Here is a 21,798-nt window from a genome sequence, read left to right on the forward strand (position 1 = left end):
ACGCCAATGGCGAAGAGATTAGAGATGTCATTACTCAATCTAAGAGCCTACTCAATTTAAATTTGTGGTTTGCAAATAAGAACAACCTAAGATAATCTCTCAAATGTAACAAAATCTTACCAAGCAGACTCAGTGGCATGTAATCAGTTTTCAACATTTTTTCACTAATCAAATTTATCATCCGTAAACATAGTTTTATCGGTAAACATATAACAAAGTTAGCAAACAAGTTCAACGGTAACAAACAGAAGTGAATCAAGTTTGATTCATAGGTAAACAAAAAGATTCTCAAGTTTTAAAGTTTTAAACATGCGGGGATCATCAGCGCGCATACTCACGCGACTCTGATCTCTCAGAACGCTTGTACTCGCGTTCATATCTATAGTCATCTTCCTCCATCTTGTCATAGCGATTGCTGTACCGGTCTGTGTCCCCCTGATCGTCTTCGTAGTAGCCACGGGTCTCTTTTGGCTCCCCACGTTTGTCTCGGTCGTACTCCGTATCTCTTTCACGGGATCGACCACCACCTTCATGCTCATATTCACCTGCTTCATAATCCCGGTCCCTCTTTCTACTGCGCTCTCGGTCATGATCCCTTGAAGAACGATTCCGTCCCCTGTCACGGTCACGGCGGTCTCTGTCTCCTCTATCACGGGTCCGGTCACGATCACGTCTGCTGTCTCTGCCTCCTTGGTCCCGGTCTCTGTGATGCTTATCCTCTCTCGGTCTGTCACGAGACCGCTCTCGAGGTTGTTCATGAGACAGCTCACGAGACCTTTCTCGTTCCCTTTCTTTTCCCTTTTCCCGAGATTTCTCACTAGAGACAAGGCCACAACATTATCAGCACAATAACAGTCAAAAGGCAATAGAGTTAAGTACGAATGACAATATCTTTACCGCTCCTCCCGTGGTTTTGATGGCTCCTCTGACTGGGAGATTCTTCCTTGCGGTTGTTGTTCCCCAACAACTTCTTCACCACCACCAACTCTTGAGGTCCCAAGTCCACCACCAAGCCTGCGTGGACGCCAGTTTGGGACGGTTCTACCTCTCTCGACATCAACCAAAACTCTTCTACCGTCAATCTTTTGTCCATCAGCTTGTTTATATGCAGCTGTCAGAAGAGTACAAAACACGATGCAAATCAGTTAAAAAGAGCAAACATCTCAGGGAGACAAGAAAAAGGGGTTGAAAGAAAACAAATGCGAACAGACCTTTCATGTCACGGGTGTGCATGTACTCAATGAAAGCATATCCTTTGGGTTTATTGGTCAGCTGATCAGCTACCAAATGAACCTGAGAAGGTTTGGAAGAAGACTTTAACATTTCTAAAGATGTGAGAATAAATTAGTTTCCAGACAAAATGTTTCATATCAAAACAAACATGCAGCTCTATAAGGCAGGCAACCTTTATGTTGTGTCCAAATCCGAGAATGTCACCACCCACATCATGAATTGGCAGAAAAATGGATGCATTGCAGCAAGGGTCTAATAAACCACCCCTTACCAGGGTATTGAAACTCAGATAACTAAAAATGTATTTAAAAGTGAACCATATCACCTTCATAGTAGCCCAAATCCCACATACTGAATATTTATAGATGTTATTATAGAAAAAGGGAGAATGTTTTATGATACTCCCGACTCCAACTATTAACACTGTAAAGAGTTAATAATAAAGAGCTTTCTATACAATGCCTCATTTGCAGCATGAAGCATTTTCTTTGAACAGAATGGCTTTGGAAAATAGGCAGAAAATAATTATAACTAGCTTATCAGGATGAGTTGAGGTCATTACAGATTCTGAAAATACCTAATCGACTAGGTAAACCGTGCGCCTAGAACCTCTATATCATAGTAAGATGATAATGTATTTGTTCTCTGAAGGGACAAGGAAAAAAGTCTTAAGCAAACGCCTTGGAGAGAGGAGGTTTGTGACATTATACGAGATGCACTTATGCATCTATATAAGCTCTAAGAGACTTGATGGCTTTTACACAGTCCAAAGAAGGTATGCACAGCAGTTTAAAAGTAGAATGGCTGTTTTGGTATAGCAAATGATGCAAACTTATAAGAGACTGAAAATTATTAACCTTGGAAACCTTTGTACATGAAATTTTAACCTATTGAGCAAAGAGCGTGAGAGAGGGAAGCCATTTTACAAATTCTTACCGAACCCGCAAGGGAATGCTCAGAATAACCTACCTGTTTAATTGGTCCATAAGATTCAAACTCCCTTTTAATCTTACTCTCAGAGGATTCGTAGTTCTGTAAGACAATAACAGACCAAATTTAAGCACAACATAACTCAACTGTCTAACAAAAGTCATTCTAACCCAAAGAAAGTAAAAATAAAATAATAATAAGAAGCACAACTTACAAGTCTTGAAACGAACAATGTCTTGTATGGATCTCCAGTAGCATTTGGATCATTGTTGGGGTCATCTGCATATAAAAATTCAAATTAAGTTTGGAATCCTCAAACCTAAGAGGGCATAGAAAGCCAAGGAACACAATATAACATATAGAGTGGATTACATTTCTTCAAGTCCTCAGCAACCTTTTCAACACCTTTCTCCAGTCGTAATTTATGAATCCTCTCCCTTTTCTGTGACTGGATCATGAAACACAAAAACACGCGATTATAAGAAACTAAATCCAGTAAAAGCTCACATAACAAAAACAGTTCAAGAGGTGTATCATACAGGTAATTCAACTTCTGGCTTAGGTGGAGCGTACTCTGGATCCCCAGGATTAGCAAATTTACTCACAAACTGAGCCATACCTAAAATGAAATACACAGAGACAAAAATCAAATCCAACGCTCGTGATAATATAAAAGTTTAAGACACACACAATCAGATATACAACAAGTTCAGACCAGTATAAGGCGGGCATTTTCTCTTCTCCGGTGGTGGCTTATACTCCAACGGCGGCCGTGGCTCAAAGAGTCTCAATAGATTGTTAGTTAAGCCAGTAGGGTGGCTTTGACCCATCTGCAATACATAAAAGATACATCAACAACACTAAAGCTACAATAAATCTTCCTCGATCATTTACATCAACTAGAGTATCAGATTGATTCCAAACTCTAAAGATAAGGTCAAGATCATTAACCCTAGAATCATAAATCTCAGTGCAATCGAATATAGAATCGTAGGAGACGCATTAAACGAAGTTGAGTATTCAATTGAAGAAGTAGAACCATTAGATAGACAACGAATACTAAAATCTAGAGAGAGGGAGAAGACTAATAAGAGTAATCAGCGAATTTGAGGTAAGAAGAGACGAACCAGCTTAAGCTGAAGAACACTGGCTCTGTTCTGAGTTTTAGGGCGCGCCTGAACGGCGGCGTTTGGGTTACGCATAAAAGGATCGCCGGAGTCTCCCATGGTGTCAAAGAGATCTCGGAAGCTCTGCTAGGGTTTTTGCAGGAGGATGCGGATGGAGGATTTGTTGTTGTTGCAGGGACAAATCAAAATTAACAAAACCCAAAAATAATTCCTTAACCGGGTTTTGGTTATTAAAAACCGGGTCGAGATCTGTATGATCACGAAATGTCTAAAACGATGCCGTGGTGTTATAACCCCGATCACAATTTAAACCCTCTTACTGAACAAGAGAGTTCTTTTTGCTTAATATTGTTTTGCTATGTAAACAAGGTTTAGAATTTTTTTGTTTTGTTTTGACAACGGTTTAGAATTCTTTATTATCTATATTAACATTTTCACAGCAACTTTAGCAAAGTAGGCTTGGAATTGAGAAATATTTATAATCCTATGCCATTCACATTTATTAAAAAAAAAAAAACAATAATCTCATCCCATTGAATTAATTATTCAAATCTAAAAAAATCGACCAATAATTTTTGTAAACAAGAATATAGTAATATTTGGAAATCACAACAATATCGGACCGCAAATTTAGCTATTCTGATGCCATAAAATTAGTATGCAAATCACAATCTCATTTATTAGAATGAATATTCTTAATTTAGAAAAATTATATTTGAATAAAATCAAATAAGGAAGTCCTTTATTACTCCGAATTTTATTATAGTAATTTTTGTAATATATCTATTTCATGAAATCTCAAATCTTACCTTTTATTATAGGGTATATTCTAAATGTTATGACTGACTAATAAAATTTAAATTCTATCCATAATTAAGATTTTTTTGACAGATTTTGTACTTGTCCACCAAAAATATCTCTATCCGGTACAACTTCTATAAACCACTATAAATACATACCATTCATATGTTGTCAACTCGGTAGCAGATTCTTTTGCTTTTCTCTGAAAATCTTTTTCAACTTCATATTGGATCAGATAATCAATTCATTACAAATACTGAGGAGCTTTGTTGTTATCCTCATGAAAATTTGAATCCTTTGGGAATTGATAGAACCACCAAAACATATATGTTAACTGAACTTTACATTTTTTTTTTTCGTCCAGATCCATGAGCAGGATCGTTTGGGAAGATTTAGGAAGATGAACATTTTCCTCTAATTTTTATTTTTAATTTACCGTATATCTTTTTTTCCATCATGTATATATGGACACCATGACATTTGTTTTTTTTAATTCACATATGACCTATTATTATATTGAACATATCAAACCATATATATGGCTTAACGTAAAACACCCAAAAAGATTTTGTACATTCAACCAAGGCCCATTTGTATATGTTTAATTTTTTCCTAGCCTATTTATTTGTATTTTTTAATTATTAACAATTTTTTTTTAATATATAGTTTAACTATGCAAAGTAAGACTCAAAAATAAATACAAAATATTTTAAACTTAATTTCAAGTATGTTCGAATCTATATTAATATTTTTGAAATACAAAATTTTCAAAAATAACAATTACTTCAGATTTTGTTTCATAGATATATTAAATTCGATTCCAACTAAAAAAACAGTAATCAGTATTACATAGAAACATAAACTATGATATATTAACCACATCTTATATTGTTTTTTGAAGATATTTTGTCTCTGAATCCTTTTCAAACAAAGAAAAAAACAATTTAATTTCCATTATGTTTTTCCAAAACGTATTAGCTTCCATTTATAACCTAATAAGAATTTAGATTCCCATTTTTTAATATTATTATTGATATATATATATATATATATAAACTTAATAAAAACTTTAAAATATTATGAATATGTAAACTTAAATAAATTTAAATACTATATAATGTGATTATATAGTAGACGGGTTATAAAGAAGACGATTTTAGCAATTATTTAAATATCATTAACTTTGTGCTAAAACACGGGTTAATTCCTCATTTTATTATTTGTCAACACTCCTAATATTAGAATATTTGACATACCAAATTAAATTGATTTAATTAAGATTGTGTAAAACAATTAAATCACTAGGAAAATGTGACTTAATCACATCTTATAAATTACTTATTATGTATCTAAATCCTTTGTTTTGTTATAATAACTAAAAATCCAAATAGAATATCAAACACTAAACAAAATAAACTAAATATAACAAACAAATGGTTATGCGGTGTACCGCGGGTCAAAAAATTAAAATAAACATTTAGCCACACAAGTGGCATGGAAATTTAGTTATTCTTCTATTTACAAAACATCCAATATTTAACGAACAAATACAATATAAATAATAAATATAAATAAAATTTATATGTTCACACTGTAACGCTTACACAAATCCCATAATACTAAACTTATACATATGACAAATTAAATAACACAAAATTATATTAGTCCTAAAAATATTTTTATTAATTTGACTAATAACAATATGTAAAAAATAAAGCAAATTTAAAAATCAAAAAGAACAATTTCTCCCGCGGTGTACCGCGGGTTAAAATCTAGTTTCTTTTTGTATTTTCTCATTCATTTTTTAATTTTTAATTCACTTTCTATACTCCACTTAATTTAAGTTGTATTACTAGGTTTAACTCTAGTGAGTTCATCTCTATATCAACATCAAACATCCAAAGTAAAGATTAGAAAAGGAATCTCAAACTTGATTCCTTTTTGTGCGATGGTTAGAATTAATATTTTGATTATGCATTGATAATTTTTTTTATAGTCATCAATTTTATTATATATATATATATAATTTTAAATATAAAAATATAGGCAGAGAAGAAAGAAGGGAAAAATACATAAAAACAAAGAAAAAATAAAAATTTTAAAAGGTAAGATATATATTAAACAAAATTTGTAATCAAATTCTTACAATAATATCTCAATTGATTTTTCAGCCATGCCAGAACATAAACAAAACACAGAAAGTATTTAGTGACATCAAGGTATTGGGATGTTACCTCGAGACTGAAGTTCCCATGTTGGTCTATGAGTTTGTTCCCAATGGAGATCTCTCTAACCTTCTTAATCAACGGACGTCACTGATGCATTCAAATGTTTTGATCAAGATTACCATAGTGACATCAAGAGCTTGAGTATCATGTTTGATGAGAACCACAAAGCCAAAGTCTCTGACTTTAAAATTTCAAGTCGTCAAATGTGTATTGGTTTAATTGATGTGTATATATTTTGTTAGCTAACAACTAATCATCATCTATTATTTTATGTGTGGTTAATTAATTTCACACTAAATTTCATCAAAAAAAAGTTGTACATTTATATGCAATAAATTACCAAGACATATGCATTTCTAAAGCAAAATTAATGCATTTTCTTGAACCACATTTTTGACATTGCTTCCTTACTCTTTCTAATGTTTTTCAAATCTTTAAGAGGAAAACATATTAAAAAAAAAAGAATACATAAACATGAGAATATAATTAAAATTTAAAACAATTAACCAAGTTGAGAACAAAAAAAATAGTTATTGCATAGCTGTTGCATAATCAAAATTACTAAATGGAAGAGTTGATCATTTCTGCAAAATGAAAGGCTAAATCTTTCACAATTGATGCTATTGTTTACCTGAATTTGGTTTTACTTTTACCATGACTTGAAATTAATTACTCTGTGAGATATTTATTGTTTGAAACAATGAACGTGCAGTATGAATACAATCTCATTACTTTGCTTATACAGATTATTAGAATAAAACGTTCTCGAGTTAATTAATGGAACTAATTGACGTGAAATGTTGCGATTAGTAATTGGTCTACACTTGGTTTCGATCAACGAATTATACAAACCGGCCTGGATATTGAATCGGATCTGATAAAAATATTAATTGACATTCTATTTATACGAAATTACACGTGGCTAACCAAAACACTGGTGACTAGGAAGTGGACCAGGAACCGACCCATTACCCAAGAACTGAAGACCGAACACCACAAGAATGGCTAGAACCGACAGATACGACAAGCCCTCCACAGCACCCAACAAACCAAACGGCCCATTTGGCAGACCCGACCCGGTTTTTGTTTTGGTGTAGAGAGACCAACCAACGATGCCAACAACCACCAAGTAGCTCACACCTTCCAACGCTCCGATTGAACCAGCTGGTCCTGGAGGCAAGCCACACCCCGTGGTCTTCAGAGTGTAGAGGGACCATCCAATAACCGGCGTCGACACTAAACCACCGGCTATAGCTGCGGTCTCCAGAAATCCACCAGTGTCAGTATTGTCCTTGGCCTTGGCTATTATGACCCTACCTGACGGCTTAACTGATCGCCGGATCAAATTTCCTCGGTGAAACGACGGTGGAAGAGAGGCAGAGATCGGAGATAGTAGAAGCATTTTAGGAGAGAGCTAGAAAAGGTAGAGATAGGGAGAGAAATATTGGATTTTTGAACTCTCAACCGTTACCACACAAAATAGCAAAACTCTCTGCATAAGCTTTTCAGAGGCCTTCACGACCGTTTGATCATAATGCATCACAAAGACACTAGTACAATCCTAGCCAAAACCATCCTGACCAATTCTGATACGACATGTGTAAGTGTAGTGGATGTAAAACAAAAGACAGATATAACTCAAAAGATTTATCCACATAAGCATCTTACAAGACCCTCTAAGAGAGGAACAAGGTCTCGAAACTCTTCCTTTGGGTCTTTTTTTTTCTGTTTGTTTTTGTGTTTTTCTTTCCCTCCATAAAGTGGGGTTTCTAAAAGGGCGGTAAATCCAAGCTGAGTAACCGTCATTTGAAAATCCACCAGCCTGACCATAACTGACATTTGAACATTCAGATATAGCCGCCCTAATCCAGAAGGAGCAGAGCTTCATTCCCATCTAAAAACTCATCAAACTAGAGATTCTGATCTGTAATATGTGTCATGTTTAACCTTCCTCATCATCAACACCATCATCATCGTCGTCGTCATCATCATCATCATCGTCGTCATCGTCCTCCCCATCATCATCATCATCTCGTTTTCTCTTTGGGCGAGATGATGATGGCAAGGACTGGTCAGGGATTGGCAGGTCATTTTCGACTTCTTCTTCTTCATCCGGATCGTTGTCTTCATTGATGGGATGATCGCTACCCACAGCATCATGATCTTCTACTTGAGACACTGGCTGAACAAGGTACCCTTCACCTGACTCTTCATCCTATCAAATTCATCGATTTCTAAGTTAGCACTAAACACAAAAGCAACAATTTGGCAAATCAGAACTTTATGCTTGGAAACATTTTAGCATTAAAAGGGTCAACGTTGGCTTTGATTGTCTTCACATGACACAACAGGGTTAACTGTAAACCTAACCTGGTACTTTATGCTAATACGACATGGTTCACTGTAAATCTAACCTGATACTTTATGCAGCAAACAACTCAACGCAAATAGTCTAAACCAGCAGGAACAATAGATTGATCCCTAAAGTCACATCTTAAGTGTCCACTAACAATCACCAAAGTTCTAACATCTATCTATGAACAGCAGCAGGTCAGTGAACTTAAGCATAAATTTTCTCCAAATAAGTAGTAAGTCTATCACAAGGACCTATATGCAGCAACTAGGATCCCAAACAATGAATTCATATATCAAACTGCATAACATTTGTGAATACCAAGTATCTCACCTCCTCTTCAGCATCATCATCTTCATCTCCAAACTCCACATCATCCTCAACCTCTTGGTCATCTTCCCCAGTCTCGCCATCACCGTCTTCATCGTCATCCCCTTGCTCATGCCCATCAATCTCTCCTGCGTTCATCAACCTGCCTGTACTCCCTGACCCACCAAGACCACGATCATCATTATTAACTTCCTCTTCCTCCTCATCCTCTTCGTCATCTTCTTCATCATCAACCCCATCTTCCTCATTATCACTATCTTCAATTTCATGCACCTCAACCACATCATTATCTTCACCTACTTCCTCCTCATCAATCTCCTCCCCAGACTCACTATCATCCCCATCATCTTCCCCTACTTCCTCGCCATCCCCATCTACAGCTTGAAGACGGAATCCATTAGCCCGATAACTCGTCCCGTTAACTCCAGCAGCCTGCTCAGACTCATCATCCTCGGCATCACTCTCTTCATCCTCATCAACATCCACAACCCCATCAAGCCTATCACTATGCCCATTACTCATCCAAGGAGCCTCTGTTCTCTCATCTCCATCAACCTCCCCACTTCCAGGATCCTCCTCATCACCTTCCTCCTCTTCCTCTTCATCCTCCTCATCTTCCTCCTCATCATCTTCATCATCAGACTCAGGCCTCTCATTCCCTTCAGCATCAGTCTTATCCAAATACTTCAAAGTTTTAATCAACCCAAAAACCCTAGATCGATAATCCTTAACCCTAGTGACAGGACACTCATACAGATCAAGAGAGACAAGCTTCAACTCAGCCAAAGGAGCTAGATCCTCAACAAACTGGATCCGGTTATTGGATAAATCCAAATCACGCAACGAATCAAGACCAGCTTCAACGAGAAACTCCAAACCAACAGTGATCCGGTTATCAGATAAGATCAGCTTCTGTAAGTTACCAAGCCGAGGGAACTGCTCAAGCGAAGAAACGCCGATGTTAGCTACAGAGAGATGCTCAAGATTCTGAAACTTCTCGAGAACACTCGGCGGTGGTAAACGTCCTTGAACGCATTTCACAGCACCGTCGAGTGTTAGCGTTCGTGTAGCTAACCTATCCGTTTGACCATCTAGAGCCGCTTCAACAGCTCTTTCCCAAATCTCATCCATCAAAACAACGACAAAAGAACACAAACCCACTCTTTAATAAGCTCACAACACACCGTTGTATAAAGCGTATTCACCTCTCTGTATCTCTCTCTTACTCTCAAACAGAGAACAGCTACACGGAGAAGAAGATTTCACAACACAGCGAAAAAAAGGTAAAAACAGAGGAAACCGAGAAATCTAGATGATGGGTAAGAGATTGATTAAAGGAATAAAAAGGCCCTCTTTTTGAAACCGAAACCCTAATTTTGTACGGTCACACACCACCCCCAGTCGCCACTAAAACCTCGTGAGGAAGACGAAAACCTAACCTTGTTTTTTGCTCTTCTCTTCTTTAATTGATCGAGAAATCCGGGTCGGGTCGGTCGGATCGGGTTAAAAAGTTGGGGACGGGTGGGTGGGGTTTTGAAGATTTGTTTGTGCGAGTGTTATTTAAACAACCGTTGGATCTATATGTTAAGGATCGATGACGTGGCGAAACGGAAGGTGTAGATTGAAATAGTTTTGGTTTTTTGGTTTGTGTAGAAGAAAAAAAAAAGGATCTGGACAAGTTCGACACGTCTCTGTTTTGTGCAACTAATAGTGGGCCCTTTTGTTTGACATATTTACCAAAATCGCCATTATCATTTTTTTTTCAATCAGAAGATGAATTTTCAAATCTACTATTGCGATCTTTGTAGTTATATGTTAGATATTTAAAAACATGCTATATAATTCATCCGAATTTTTGTGTGTGTATTTTAGTTTAGTTAATATTAGTTTTTCAAGTTAAAATACTTAGTTAGATTAGTTCACATATGTTTATGTGTAACCTTTTCTGAGTCAAGATGTGATTTAAAGCTCTCTTCTAAGGAAATCTAGTTCATATAGTTATTTTTGTAGAATAATATAAAGAATCGTTGTAACTTATGGATACATCTACATTTGTCTATTGGAATATAAAGAAAAAAAAACATAATAATCAAAAGGAAACAAGAAAGTACCAAGAAAGAGTCAACAACATTTGAAATCTTCTACATGAGTTGAGTTGGAAACTTGGCATTGACAAATGACAAGAGTAGGTATAATAGTTTAGCTTGTAGTTTAGATTTTAACTCTCTTTGGCATATATATGTATAAATTATTGTTTTTTTCTTTTCAAGAATCAATATAGCCTTTTTTCTTTGTCAACAATAAACTACATAACGTTACAAAATACTATAATTTTAAAATGTTCCAAAAGTTTGGAATAATTAAATCCGGTAATCCTAAAGAAGAGAATAATAAATAAAAAAAATGTCACAAGTCCGGTTTTCAAATCGGTTCATCATTGATTTTGCGTTACTACTAAGTTATATCATGCATCATTGATTTTGCGTTAGGTTTTTTTCTTTAAACTGTCGTCGTATTCCTCGGTTTGGAAATAGACAAACTATATGATTCTCGTACCGATCGGCTCGTGTTCAGTTCATGATGAAGCGATATGTCTTCATCATGGATTCTTTTGTCGTTAATGTGAATCGTTTCTTTAACATGTATTTTTGTTCAAATCAGTTCAAACTAACTGTTAAAGAGAAACTGTAACTCAATTAAAATCCAATTACAAACACCAAATTGAATCGTCGTTTATAAAACGAGAATCCAAAATTTCATGTGATAGAGCTTAGAAGAAAACCTTGACCACAAGGTTTATCGGCTTGAAACTCTTGTACAAAGCACAAGAGTCTCGCTAAGACTGATCTGTAACCAACTGTAATCTTCAGTATAGAACATTGAAATGAAACGTTCAATTTCTTCTTCCACTCCCTTCCCAATTTATATTTAAACATCTAAGACTTTGGAGATAATCGTTGCTTCCGCTTATAAGGCTTGACACATGTTGACTGCTCACAAAAGTCAGCCATTACCGAATAGAAATCATCGAAGAGTGGACTCAAAGCTTTTTGCACAACAGGTTGCTGATCCTTAATGACCATAGGCGAATCAAAATCCTTTAACAACGTTAGCAACAGTTTCTTCCCACCAACCTAAGGCTCTTGATGAACCATTTGCTCTTCTACAGAAATCGCTTGGTCAGATTGAGGTTTAGCTTTCTTATATGGTTTTATGAACTTCGATGTAAAAGTTTTTCAAAGTAATAAGTACACTCACACTGATTGAATTATAAAATTTAGAGAAATGTTTATTTCGATTAATCATCTGCTCTTTTAAATATATTAAATAAGTTTGTTGTTGTTCCCACAAATAGGACAACATATATTATAGTTTAACCATGGAGTTAAGCAATGGAAATAGAACTTTTGATTGCAAGACAAAATGCTTATATATATTATGTTACACATTGATCGTTTAAAAATGAATAGGAACATCTAATTCTCAAATAAAGTTGATTTTTTTTTGTTAAAACCAACATATGTGAATTTAAATATAACTATGCAAATTTAAAAAATAAATATGAATAGATTAGAAAGGCAAGAAATATAAAACAAATATTTTATTTTTATATAAATAAAATAAAAATTGAAAACAATGTTAAATATATATAATACTTTCTAAACTATTACAAGTTACAATACATATGAGATATAACAACATTTGATATTGGTGGGAGAGGAGGAGAGAATGATTACTATAAGATGATAATCTAAATTAGATAATGGAGATGAATCTTTAAAAAATAGAACAATGTAAAAAATATATATATATATATATATATATAATACTTTCTAAATTAAAATATAGAATCAAACTCTTACGACACATATGAGATATAACAAAATTTGATAACGGTGAGAGAGATGAGAGAATGATTACTGATAAGATAATAATCCAAATTAGATAATGGAGATGAATCTTTTAAAATAAGAACAATGTAAAATTTATATTATGTAGTCCCTAAAATTAAAATTTAGCATTAAAAATTTACAATGATATTTCATTTGTTTTTTACAACCCATACAACAAAATAAGAAATCAAAAAAAAAAATGAAAAATGATTTGAGGTATTGTAGAAGAGAATGAGAGAATGTGAAAATGAGATAGTAAAAGAATGCCAATACGAGAGAATGAAAGATTGAGATAATGCTTATTTATATGATAAGAAATGATGGAAGTTACATTTAGAATTATGGAGTTACAATAATAATTTATTGTGTTTGAATAAAATTGAGTGGTGGAATATGATTAATGCATAATTTATTTTATTTTCAGTTATAATTTATTTTAATGTGTGAGCTAATGTATTGTGTTTATTGGGTCTTAAATATTGTTTAAAACAATTAGAAAGCAAATAAAAAAAAATCAAAAATTAGAAAAAATTAAATGAAAATAAACCAATAAGGAGAGACCAAAACCTTATTTTTATATATATGATATATTGCTTTAAACTTTGAAATGAGAAATATATTATAAACAATAATTTTACATGAGAAATATATTAATTTAGCCAACCAAAATATTAATATAAGTTTAGCCAACTAAAATAATTAAAAAATATCAAAATTTAACCAAAAACATTTTCTCTTGAAAGATAAATAAGTTAGTAGAAGGAATGAATTAATGTAAAATTATTGAATATGAGTTACATTTGAGTTAAATGGAGTTACATGCATTTAATTATAAATAAATATTTTAATTTTTTATAACCTAAAATAAAAGGAATACCAAGTGGCCGAATCAAAATTCACATGATTTGATTGTTTGTTGATATAAACTCAACAATTACACATAATATTTCAAAATAAAAAAAAATTACTTTTGAAGTGACAAACTAAATTAGTTTTCTTATAAAATTCTATGAACTTCAATCTCAATAATTTTTTAAACCAGAAGGATAACTTATATCTTTTTTTTTTCACTCATAAATTTAATTTATAGTGCTAGATTTCATACTAATTGTTTCATCGTTAAAAAATTTTGTTAAATGGTATTTTTAAAATTATATTTTATTTTTATATTTCAGTTCCAGTTGAATATGATTTCTATTTTGGATCATTTTTTATTTTGATTAAACACACAAAAACCAATTGTTTAATTATGTTATTTTTGTTTTCAAAAACCTCAAATCAGAAAAAAATATATATATTATTTTGATCTTTGCAGATTTATCAATTGGATCACAAAACAAAATAGTCTTTATAAATAGAGTTGATAGACTTTACAAAACAAAATAGACTTTATAAATGGATAATTATATTTATCTTTAAATATTATATTGATTTTTATAAATTATTAAAAATGATACATGAATATGTGAGATAACCGGAGACATAATAGATAATTAGATATGGATCATTTCAACTTCATGATCTTATTGTGTGATGAATATTGTAAGAAAGTATGAAAATAATGACTTATAAGATGTTAATATAAAATATACAATGGAGATAAACCTTTTAAAAGATTATAAAATATATATAAGATATACATATCATACAAACTCTAAAACTAAGCTTTTACAATGATATTTGATTTGATTTTTTATAATCCATACAACAACAATAACAAAAAAAAAAAAAAAAGAGATTTGAGAGTAGTGGAAGAAGATGGGAGAATGAAAGAGTGATAGACGAAGAGAATAAGATAATGAGTATTTATAGGAAGAGAAATGATGGAAAATTACATTTAGAAAAATGAGAGTTATAATTCTAATTTATTGTTTTGTTTTAATACAATTGATTAATATAACTTAGTTGAGAAATAAAGTTAGTGCATAATTTATTGAGAGAATTTCTATGATTTCAGTTTTATATTATGTGAGTTAAATATGAAGATTAATTGTTTTTAAATTTGTGTTTTAATATAAATATTTTTTTGTTAAAATCCAAGTGGACTAATAAAGACTGACTGAAACTTTACTTTTATATATATGATTTTATGAACTTATTTTTATATATCTCATATCTCATGATCACCTACCATTAATAAGATTCTTAAGAACGTTTAAATTTGTTTCGTGAGATTTCTTAAAAAAAATTGACATAACATGTAATTCGAATGGGCCTAGCTCGGGATATCAAGAATTTGGCCCAATGATATCCATGCATGCAAACTTAGCAAATCTTTGGTTTATATAACCTAATTTTAATTATCGTTTTAAATGTGTATTGCATCAATTGTAATATGTACGCGCGAACAATTATTATTTTGCTAGAGATAGTCGTCACGTCATAGTGGTGAAAACTTTATCTTTGTAGGAAATGGAATTTCTAAGCTGGCTAAATAGTGTTCTGGATTCTCGAGGGACCCTATCATGCCTTAAATAATGTTGTTTATATATAGTGAGAGACTAATTCTCTTCGGATGTAACTGTAAGTGATATATTTTTGCTTTTGTATACAATCAATCTAATCTTGTAAACATATACTAGTATGACGACAAGGATGATGATAATAATTGTAAAAAAAAGGGTGTTATCTGGTTCGAATCCAAACGAGCCTAGTAACAAGATACATATATATATACATACACATGGGCCATGGCTACATCTTAGCACCTCACAGGCTCACACTGTCTTACGAAGGACGCCCTATATCAGAAAACTCAAAACCATGTTATAAAAAAGGTCAAAGTCAATAAATCACGCGATGAATTGCATTAATGTGTAATAGCATAATAATCAGAAGTCAGAACACTGAATTGTTTTTTTTTTTTTTTTTGATAACAATGATAGACGACAAAATAAACCGTAATTTTCCGAAATTGTTTAACTCCTCTTTTCTTGTTTTATCGACGATTATGGAAAATTACATTTTCTTTTTAAACAGAGATGTTTGGTCCGACAACGTGACGGTAAATCCTCCACTGTCTTCGCTTAACGACAAAAACGATAATTAATATTTTTTACCTTATTCTCTGTTTTTACTTACACAACTTATTTCATCATTTTAGTTTTTATTCTTTTCATTTTTCATACACAACTCCTAAATTTGAATTTGTCGTAGTAGTAACGGTAATATTAGTAACTTGGTTAATTGATTATATGTGACATGATTATTGAATAACAGATATTGTATTTCACTAGAGCACATCTTAGGGATATAATAAAGAATCATTGACATAAAACTACATTATATACTAACTTTTGTAAGTTTTTCTTATCCATTTTTAAATTCAAATGAGTAAAATTATTATTATTATTTATTTTTTGTTTTTTTTAAACGAAATACCGGTAGATTACTCATTTAGAGAAGATTACATTTTATAATAGCAGCATGAGGAGTTACTAGATAATAGATAATAGATACCGAATAGAGATTAAATTAAGGAGCTTGAAAGTGTGTAAACTATAAGGTGAGATAATTGGGTTGTGTAGTGACTTCCTGAGCATGCAATCCTTCTTGCTTTCTGTCGAGTCCCAGTAGTCTTCGTCGCAGCTGCAGTTGTATCTCCTTCTGTATCTGATGCTCAGGACGAAAGTTGTCGCTGTGAAGACGGGAGTTGCGTTCCTTCCAGATCAAGTATATCAGAGCTTGAAAGACCATTTTACAAACTGTGTTAAGCTTCCTATTTGTGGTAGGATTCTTAACCCAGCTTATAAATTGGTCAAAAATTGGGGTAGGAGCGGGTGTGAAGTGAGCAAAGAAACCTGACCAGAGATTGAAGGAGAAATGGCACTCAAAGAACAAGTGATTTCTTGATTCATTTCCGTTGAGGCAGAGCAAACAATTGGACGGTACAGGCAGGTTCCAGCGTAACAGTCGATCCCTTGTGTTGAGTTTGTCCTGTACAGCGAGCCAAGATATGAAGGCCATCTTTGGGACATTGTCTCTGAACCAAATCTGGGAGGCCCAGGAGACTCTTGGTCCTGCAGGGTGCAGATGTCTCCAGGTTCTCCTCGATGAGAAAGAATCTTGTGGTTGATCTGGCTGTAGCTTCCAGTGAAATTGGTCGCTACCAGAATCTGGATTTGGTGGCTGTTTAGCATGTAGGCATGTTCTTAAGAGTTGGACAATTGGGTGACGTCCTCGCGGGATTGACCATTCACCATTAGCGGCTGCTTGACTGACTGGAGCTAGCAGGGGAATACCCGTAATCCTTGGTCCCGAGTCTCCAAGTATATCAAGAAGAGGACCGAGTCCTGTCCAGTTATCGTACCAGAATAGAGCATTTAGACCAGAGTTAACGGTACAGGTGATGAAAGGTCTTGCCAGTGGTCTCAGTTTAGCAAGCCTTCTCCAAATCCAGCTACACGTTGATCTAAAGTCAGCTTCCTAGTAACTTCGACCACGAATTAGATGCTGCTTTGTCCAGGAAACCCAAAGTGAGCCTGCTTGGGAGAAGAGGAGCCATATAAGCTTCAGTCCAAAGATTTTATTCCAGTCCACCAGTCTTTTGAGACCAAGTCCACCAGAGGATTTAGGAGAGCAAACAGTCTCCCAGGAAACCTTTGCACCTCTGGCCGTTGATGCAGTACCGTTCCACAAAAATGCATTGCACAATTGTTCCAATTTCTCTAAACACTTGTTTGGTAATAAGAAAATTGACGCCCAGAAATTGATCGTGCTATTGATGACTGATTGGAGTAATTGAAGTCTACCTGCGAATGAGAGATGCCTATTTATCCAGGCGTTGATTCGGCCTTGCACTTTGTCTATCAGTGGTTGATAGTCGGAAAGATTTAGCTTACTAGGAGTCAGTGGAACTCCTAGGTATCGCATTGGTAATGATCCGTACGTTAGGTTGTGAGTAGTAGCCATCTATTGAATAGTGTCTCTCTTGTTTCCGTCTAAGTAGAGGCAGGATTTTGTGAGGTTTATTCCCAATCCAGAAGCTGCTTTGAACTGAGCTAGGATGTCGAGTATCACTTCTAGTGAGGCTTCAGCACCATCGAAGAAAACGAGTATGTCATCTGCGAAGCTAAGATGTGTGATTAGAGGGTTCATGCACTTAGGGTGTGGAGTGAGACGCCCCGAAATAGCAGCAACATCTAGTTGCTTGGAGAGGATATCCATTACTAGCGTGAATAACAGAGCTCACCATTGAAACTGATTGAGTAAGATGGGGTAGTATAACAAGCTGTAATCCAATTGATGAACAATGGTGGAAGGTCGAGCGCATGTAGGATATTGGACAGGAAACTCTAGTCAAAGTTATCAAAGGCTTTGGAAATATCAATCTGTAGGCATCCCCGTGTTATTGGTCCCTCTTTGTTGAAATCCGCTACCAGCTCTGAGGCTAGTAAGACATTTTCGCAAAGTAATCTTCCCCTAATGAAAGCCACTTGATTGTTTTGTACCGCTGAGCTTGTGACGAGTTTGAGTCAATTTGCTAGGAGCCTCGAAATGACTTTGTATAATGTGTTGCAACATGATATTGGTCTGAAGTCTATGAGCCTCTCAGGAGTGACCGTTTTCGGGATAAGAGCTAGAATGGTAGCATTGACTTGCCTAGGGAGCTTGGCGGTTTTGAAGAACTCGATAACTGCTTCTATCACTGTTGAGCTAACTGTTCCCCATGAGTTAACGAAGAATTCCATTGTAAAACTATCTGGACCCGGGGCTTTGCTCTTTAGGAGGGAGAATATCGTTTTTGTGATCTGTTCGGGGGTAGGGATGGCTGATAAGGTAAAGATCAGGTCCGCTGGGAAATGGTAAGATGTGAGATCCTTGATTGCCTGGACTGAAAGTGGCTCCACCTGGGTGTTCTCCAGCCTCAGTTGATGCGCTCTCCAGCCTCAGTTAAAAGAGAGGATATCTTATTCCTTGCCTGGTGGGAACGTATTGAGTTATGGAAGAAAAGTGTGTTAGCATCTCCCTCCAAACACCATCTTACTCTGGATTTTTCCTTCAGAAAGTTTTCCTCTGCTGCTGAGACTACACTCCATTTGATTCTGGATGCTTTTTCCTCTTCAAAGAGATCTGGAGTCGGGTGTGTTAGCAATTGGTTTTGAACTTGAGTGAGTGAGGCAAAGGCCTCCGCTGTTCTGGCTTGGATGTTACTGAAGTGAGTCCTGTTTAAAGCTTTGCAGCCTTCCTTTACTGCTTTGAGCCTCTGGCATAATGCAAACATGATGGAGCCTCCTGTATGCGGGATACTCCAAGCCGTTTCCACTATGTTAGGATAGTCAGGATGGGTTGTGAAGTAATTGTAGAACTTGAAAGGGGGCCTCCTCCTCTCAACTTGGTTGGACGTTACGATGAGGATAGGCAAATAGTCTGATCCGCCTAGAGCTTCAAACAGTGCATTCGATTGTGGAAAGACGTTGAGCCAATCTTCATTGATGAGTTCTCTGTCCAGCTTTCTTGTAATCGGATTAGTGGGCTGATTGTTATACCATGTATGAGAAGCTCCTCTGCTTGGAAGTTCTAACAGCTCACAAGTGTCTATGCATCCTTGGAACTCAGCCATGCCGAGTAGAGGTAGAGGATATGGGTGGAGTGAGTAGTGCTCATTTGCCTAGAGAATTTGGTTGAAATCGCCTACCACAAGCCAGGGAGAGGTTCGAAGTAGTGTGTTCTGGTGCATATCCCCTAGTGTTGCCCAAAGCTCCCTTCTTGCGATCATGCAATTACGGGCGTAGACGAAAGAAACAGAATAAGTTTGCAACGAAGAGTGATCAAAGACAACGCAAGTTATAACTTGGTCAGTTTTGCTGTAGACAAAAACTTGTAGGGACGGTTCCCAAACGATCCAGATTCTGCCATTCTACGCGCTTGGTAAGTAGTTGAAATTGCTTCTCCATCCCGGTAGAATTCTAGTGATTATACTTTCCGCATTCTCCTGTTGTACATGAGTCTCCAAAATTCCTCCTATTGAAGGTCAATGAGTTTGAACCCATCTCTTAAGCTCCTGCTGTCTATGGTTTGTATTTAAACCTCTTATATTATAACAAAAAAATTTTGACATCATCATTGGTGGGCAAAAAGTGTTGAAAGCTGAGCTTTCAAGCATGAAGATTTGGACGTCCCTTGGTTGGAGATCACCCCTTCGTGACCTGTTTGTTCTTCTTCTGAGCCTTCCTCTTGTTTGGTTTAGAGACGTTGGCTTGTTTGGCTAAAATGTTGGTGGTAATGGTATAGTTGCTTTGCTTCTGGTGTGCACTTGCCTTCGTACCATTGTTCTTGAGGTCCCCTGGATGTGTTGCACTCAAGCTAATAGGCTTCCCCGATGGTAAGCTCTTGGTGGGTGGCTCTTGTTGTTGCGGTCCCCTTGAAGATTCACCAGAAAGCATCGATTTTGGTGGTGTGTTTCGCCTCTTGACAACTTGCCAGTCATTTGAGCTATCAGTTGGCGGTGAGTCTAGGTACTTGTGAGTAGATGTTGCAGGTGCTCCTGAGCCAGATGATTGTGTGGAGTTTCTATCAGTCTGCTCCGTGTCTGTTTCTGCTGTGTCTCCTGTGGTAGTGTTGATGGAGCTGGAATTGGGATCCCTGCTACTAAATGCTTCTTAGGTTGCCAAACGGTAGAAGGTTCCTGTGGTATATTAGCGACTGTGTTAAGAGAGGTTGAGACAACAACTGAGGGTTGTATCTGAGATTGTATCTGTGGTTGTGCCCTTGGTGGTTGTGTTGGGGCCCTGTTGATGTCCGGAGCGGAGGGACATCGGTGGTAGAGGTGACCGTATTCCTTGCAGTAGTCGCATTTGGGTGGAAGCCTTGGATATTCGACCCACACTTTAATCTCGTTGCCATTATCATCTTCGACAAGAACAAATTGTGGCAGATCTTTCTTGAGGAGTATCTCCACTTTTATTCTTGTGTCTCTGTTTAGTGGCGGAAGCTGGTGTTTTTCCGTGTGCAGTGGCTCACCTATTCCAGATACGATTGTGCTGAGCCCTGGTAGAGAGTATAGCTGAGGGGGTACGTCTTTGAGGATCACCCAGATGGGGAGGGAGATGAGCTTGAGTGGAGTTAGAGTAGTGGTTGGGGACCATGGTGTGACAGTGAAGAGGCAGTTCCCTGCTTGCCAGCAGCCTACCTCCAAGACCCACTTGCGAGTAAGCTCCGACGGAATGAGTATAAGGACTAGCCCATTTGGTAGGTTTCGGATGTTGATCCTGCCGCCTTTTCCCCAAATGGGATTTAAATCTACGAAAATTTTCCCTGTCGTTGGTGGAGTTCCGTGGAAGTGAGCCACTATGTGGTCCTTCCAAGTTTCAGAAGCTTTAAGGATGACCGAGGCCGGAGCACGCACCTGTGGTGTGCCATCTTTTGAGTATTTAGGCTGGGCGGCTTTGCTAAGATTTTGAAGATTTGAGTTAAATCGCTCAGCCCACGGGAGTTGGGTGTCATCGATTGTTGGAGCTGATTCCACCGATTTATTTGATTGAGGGTCCTTGTGGGAGGCTTCTATGGCTGGATTGATTTCCTTGTTGCCCAAAGCGGGGACTGCATCTACTACCAGAGCGTTTGATATTTGGAATGGTATCAGGATCTGATGTTTGAGGTCTCAATCTCTGCATTTGGAGCCGGATTTAGTGGATCTGAGCTTGAGTCGACCATCTTAAAAAGGAAGAGGAGGGAGAAAGAAGAGTAATTCTCGAACGGTGGCGTGAGACCAAACCGTCGATAGATGGAGAGAATCAGATTAGGTTATCTTCTTTTATCGCCTCTGTCTTAGGTTATCTTCTTTTAGATAGAGTTTTTGTTGTTCAAATTTTTTTGAAAAGAAATGAGTAAGATTGTTATAATTAAGAGAAAGAGAAAGACAATGAGATTGATATTTTTTATCTTTTATATTATAAAAAAAT

The 21,798-nt window shown here is 35.8% G+C and overlaps 3 protein-coding genes and 1 pseudogene across 4 annotated transcripts; all 4 read right to left on the reverse strand.

Annotated features, from left to right (window-relative positions):
* Nucleotides 1-140: 140 nt before the first annotated feature.
* Nucleotides 141-3,551, reverse strand: LOC104791286 (U1 small nuclear ribonucleoprotein 70 kDa). Of its 2 annotated transcripts, none has more exons than XM_010517135.3 (9): nucleotides 3,291-3,551; nucleotides 2,879-2,993; nucleotides 2,703-2,782; nucleotides 2,536-2,611; nucleotides 2,378-2,442; nucleotides 2,203-2,265; nucleotides 1,212-1,293; nucleotides 898-1,111; nucleotides 141-817 (listed from the first exon to the last, which is right to left on the reverse strand). In XM_010517135.3, exons 1-9 carry the CDS (start codon nucleotides 3,387-3,389, stop codon nucleotides 322-324), a joined length of 1,290 nt encoding a protein of 429 aa, XP_010515437.1. In that variant the 5' UTR covers nucleotides 3,390-3,551; the 3' UTR covers nucleotides 141-321. The 2 variants fall into 2 exon arrangements, with proteins under 2 accessions (XP_010515437.1, XP_087309331.1); XM_087453205.1 differs by having other exon boundaries at nucleotides 1,406-2,265; nucleotides 3,291-3,455.
* A 3,555-nt stretch (nucleotides 3,552-7,106) lies between these two features.
* LOC104791287 (uncharacterized) lies at nucleotides 7,107-7,721 on the reverse strand. The gene has a single exon (XM_010517136.3). The coding sequence runs from the start codon at nucleotides 7,719-7,721 to the stop codon at nucleotides 7,242-7,244; it is 480 nt and encodes a 159-aa protein (XP_010515438.1). The 3' UTR covers nucleotides 7,107-7,241.
* LOC104791288 (acidic leucine-rich nuclear phosphoprotein 32-related protein) lies at nucleotides 7,107-10,516 on the reverse strand. Its single transcript, XM_010517137.3, has 2 exons — nucleotides 9,006-10,516; nucleotides 7,107-8,534 (listed from the first exon to the last, which is right to left on the reverse strand). Exons 1-2 carry the CDS (start codon nucleotides 10,131-10,133, stop codon nucleotides 8,262-8,264), a joined length of 1,401 nt encoding a protein of 466 aa, XP_010515439.1. The 5' UTR covers nucleotides 10,134-10,516; the 3' UTR covers nucleotides 7,107-8,261.
* Nucleotides 10,517-16,393: 5,877 nt separating this feature from the next.
* Nucleotides 16,394-19,457, reverse strand: LOC147942711 (uncharacterized; annotated as a pseudogene).
* Between the last annotated feature and the right edge of the window lie 2,341 nt (nucleotides 19,458-21,798).

The sequence above is a fragment of the Camelina sativa genome, chromosome 6, assembly GCF_030686135.1.
Source record: "Camelina sativa cultivar CO46 ecotype springtype chromosome 6, ASM3068613v1".
In the NCBI taxonomy this organism is placed as follows: Eukaryota; Viridiplantae; Streptophyta; class Magnoliopsida; order Brassicales; family Brassicaceae; genus Camelina; species Camelina sativa.

What these genes read in the sequence shown, in the direction of transcription:
- LOC104791286 (XM_010517135.3), bottom strand. Translation starts at nt 3,389, where the DNA reads ATGGGAGACTCCGGCGATCCTTTTATGCGTAACCCAAACGCCGCCGTT. An exon ending in AAAATGCCCGCCTTATACTG is followed by an intron (nt 2,783 to 2,878) that starts GTCTGAACTTGT and finishes ATTTCATTTTAG; the next exon opens with GTATGGCTCAGTTTGTGAGT. An exon ending in TCAAAACCACGGGAGGAGCG is followed by an intron (nt 818 to 897) that starts GTAAAGATATTG and finishes CCTTGTCTCTAG; the next exon opens with TGAGAAATCTCGGGAAAAGG.
- LOC104791288 (XM_010517137.3), bottom strand. Translation starts at nt 10,133, where the DNA reads ATGGATGAGATTTGGGAAAGAGCTGTTGAAGCGGCTCTAGATGGTCAA. An exon ending in ATGATGATGCTGAAGAGGAG is followed by an intron (nt 8,535 to 9,005) that starts GTGAGATACTTG and finishes TGAATTTGATAG; the next exon opens with GATGAAGAGTCAGGTGAAGG.
- LOC104791287 (XM_010517136.3), bottom strand. Translation starts at nt 7,721, where the DNA reads ATGCTTCTACTATCTCCGATCTCTGCCTCTCTTCCACCGTCGTTTCAC.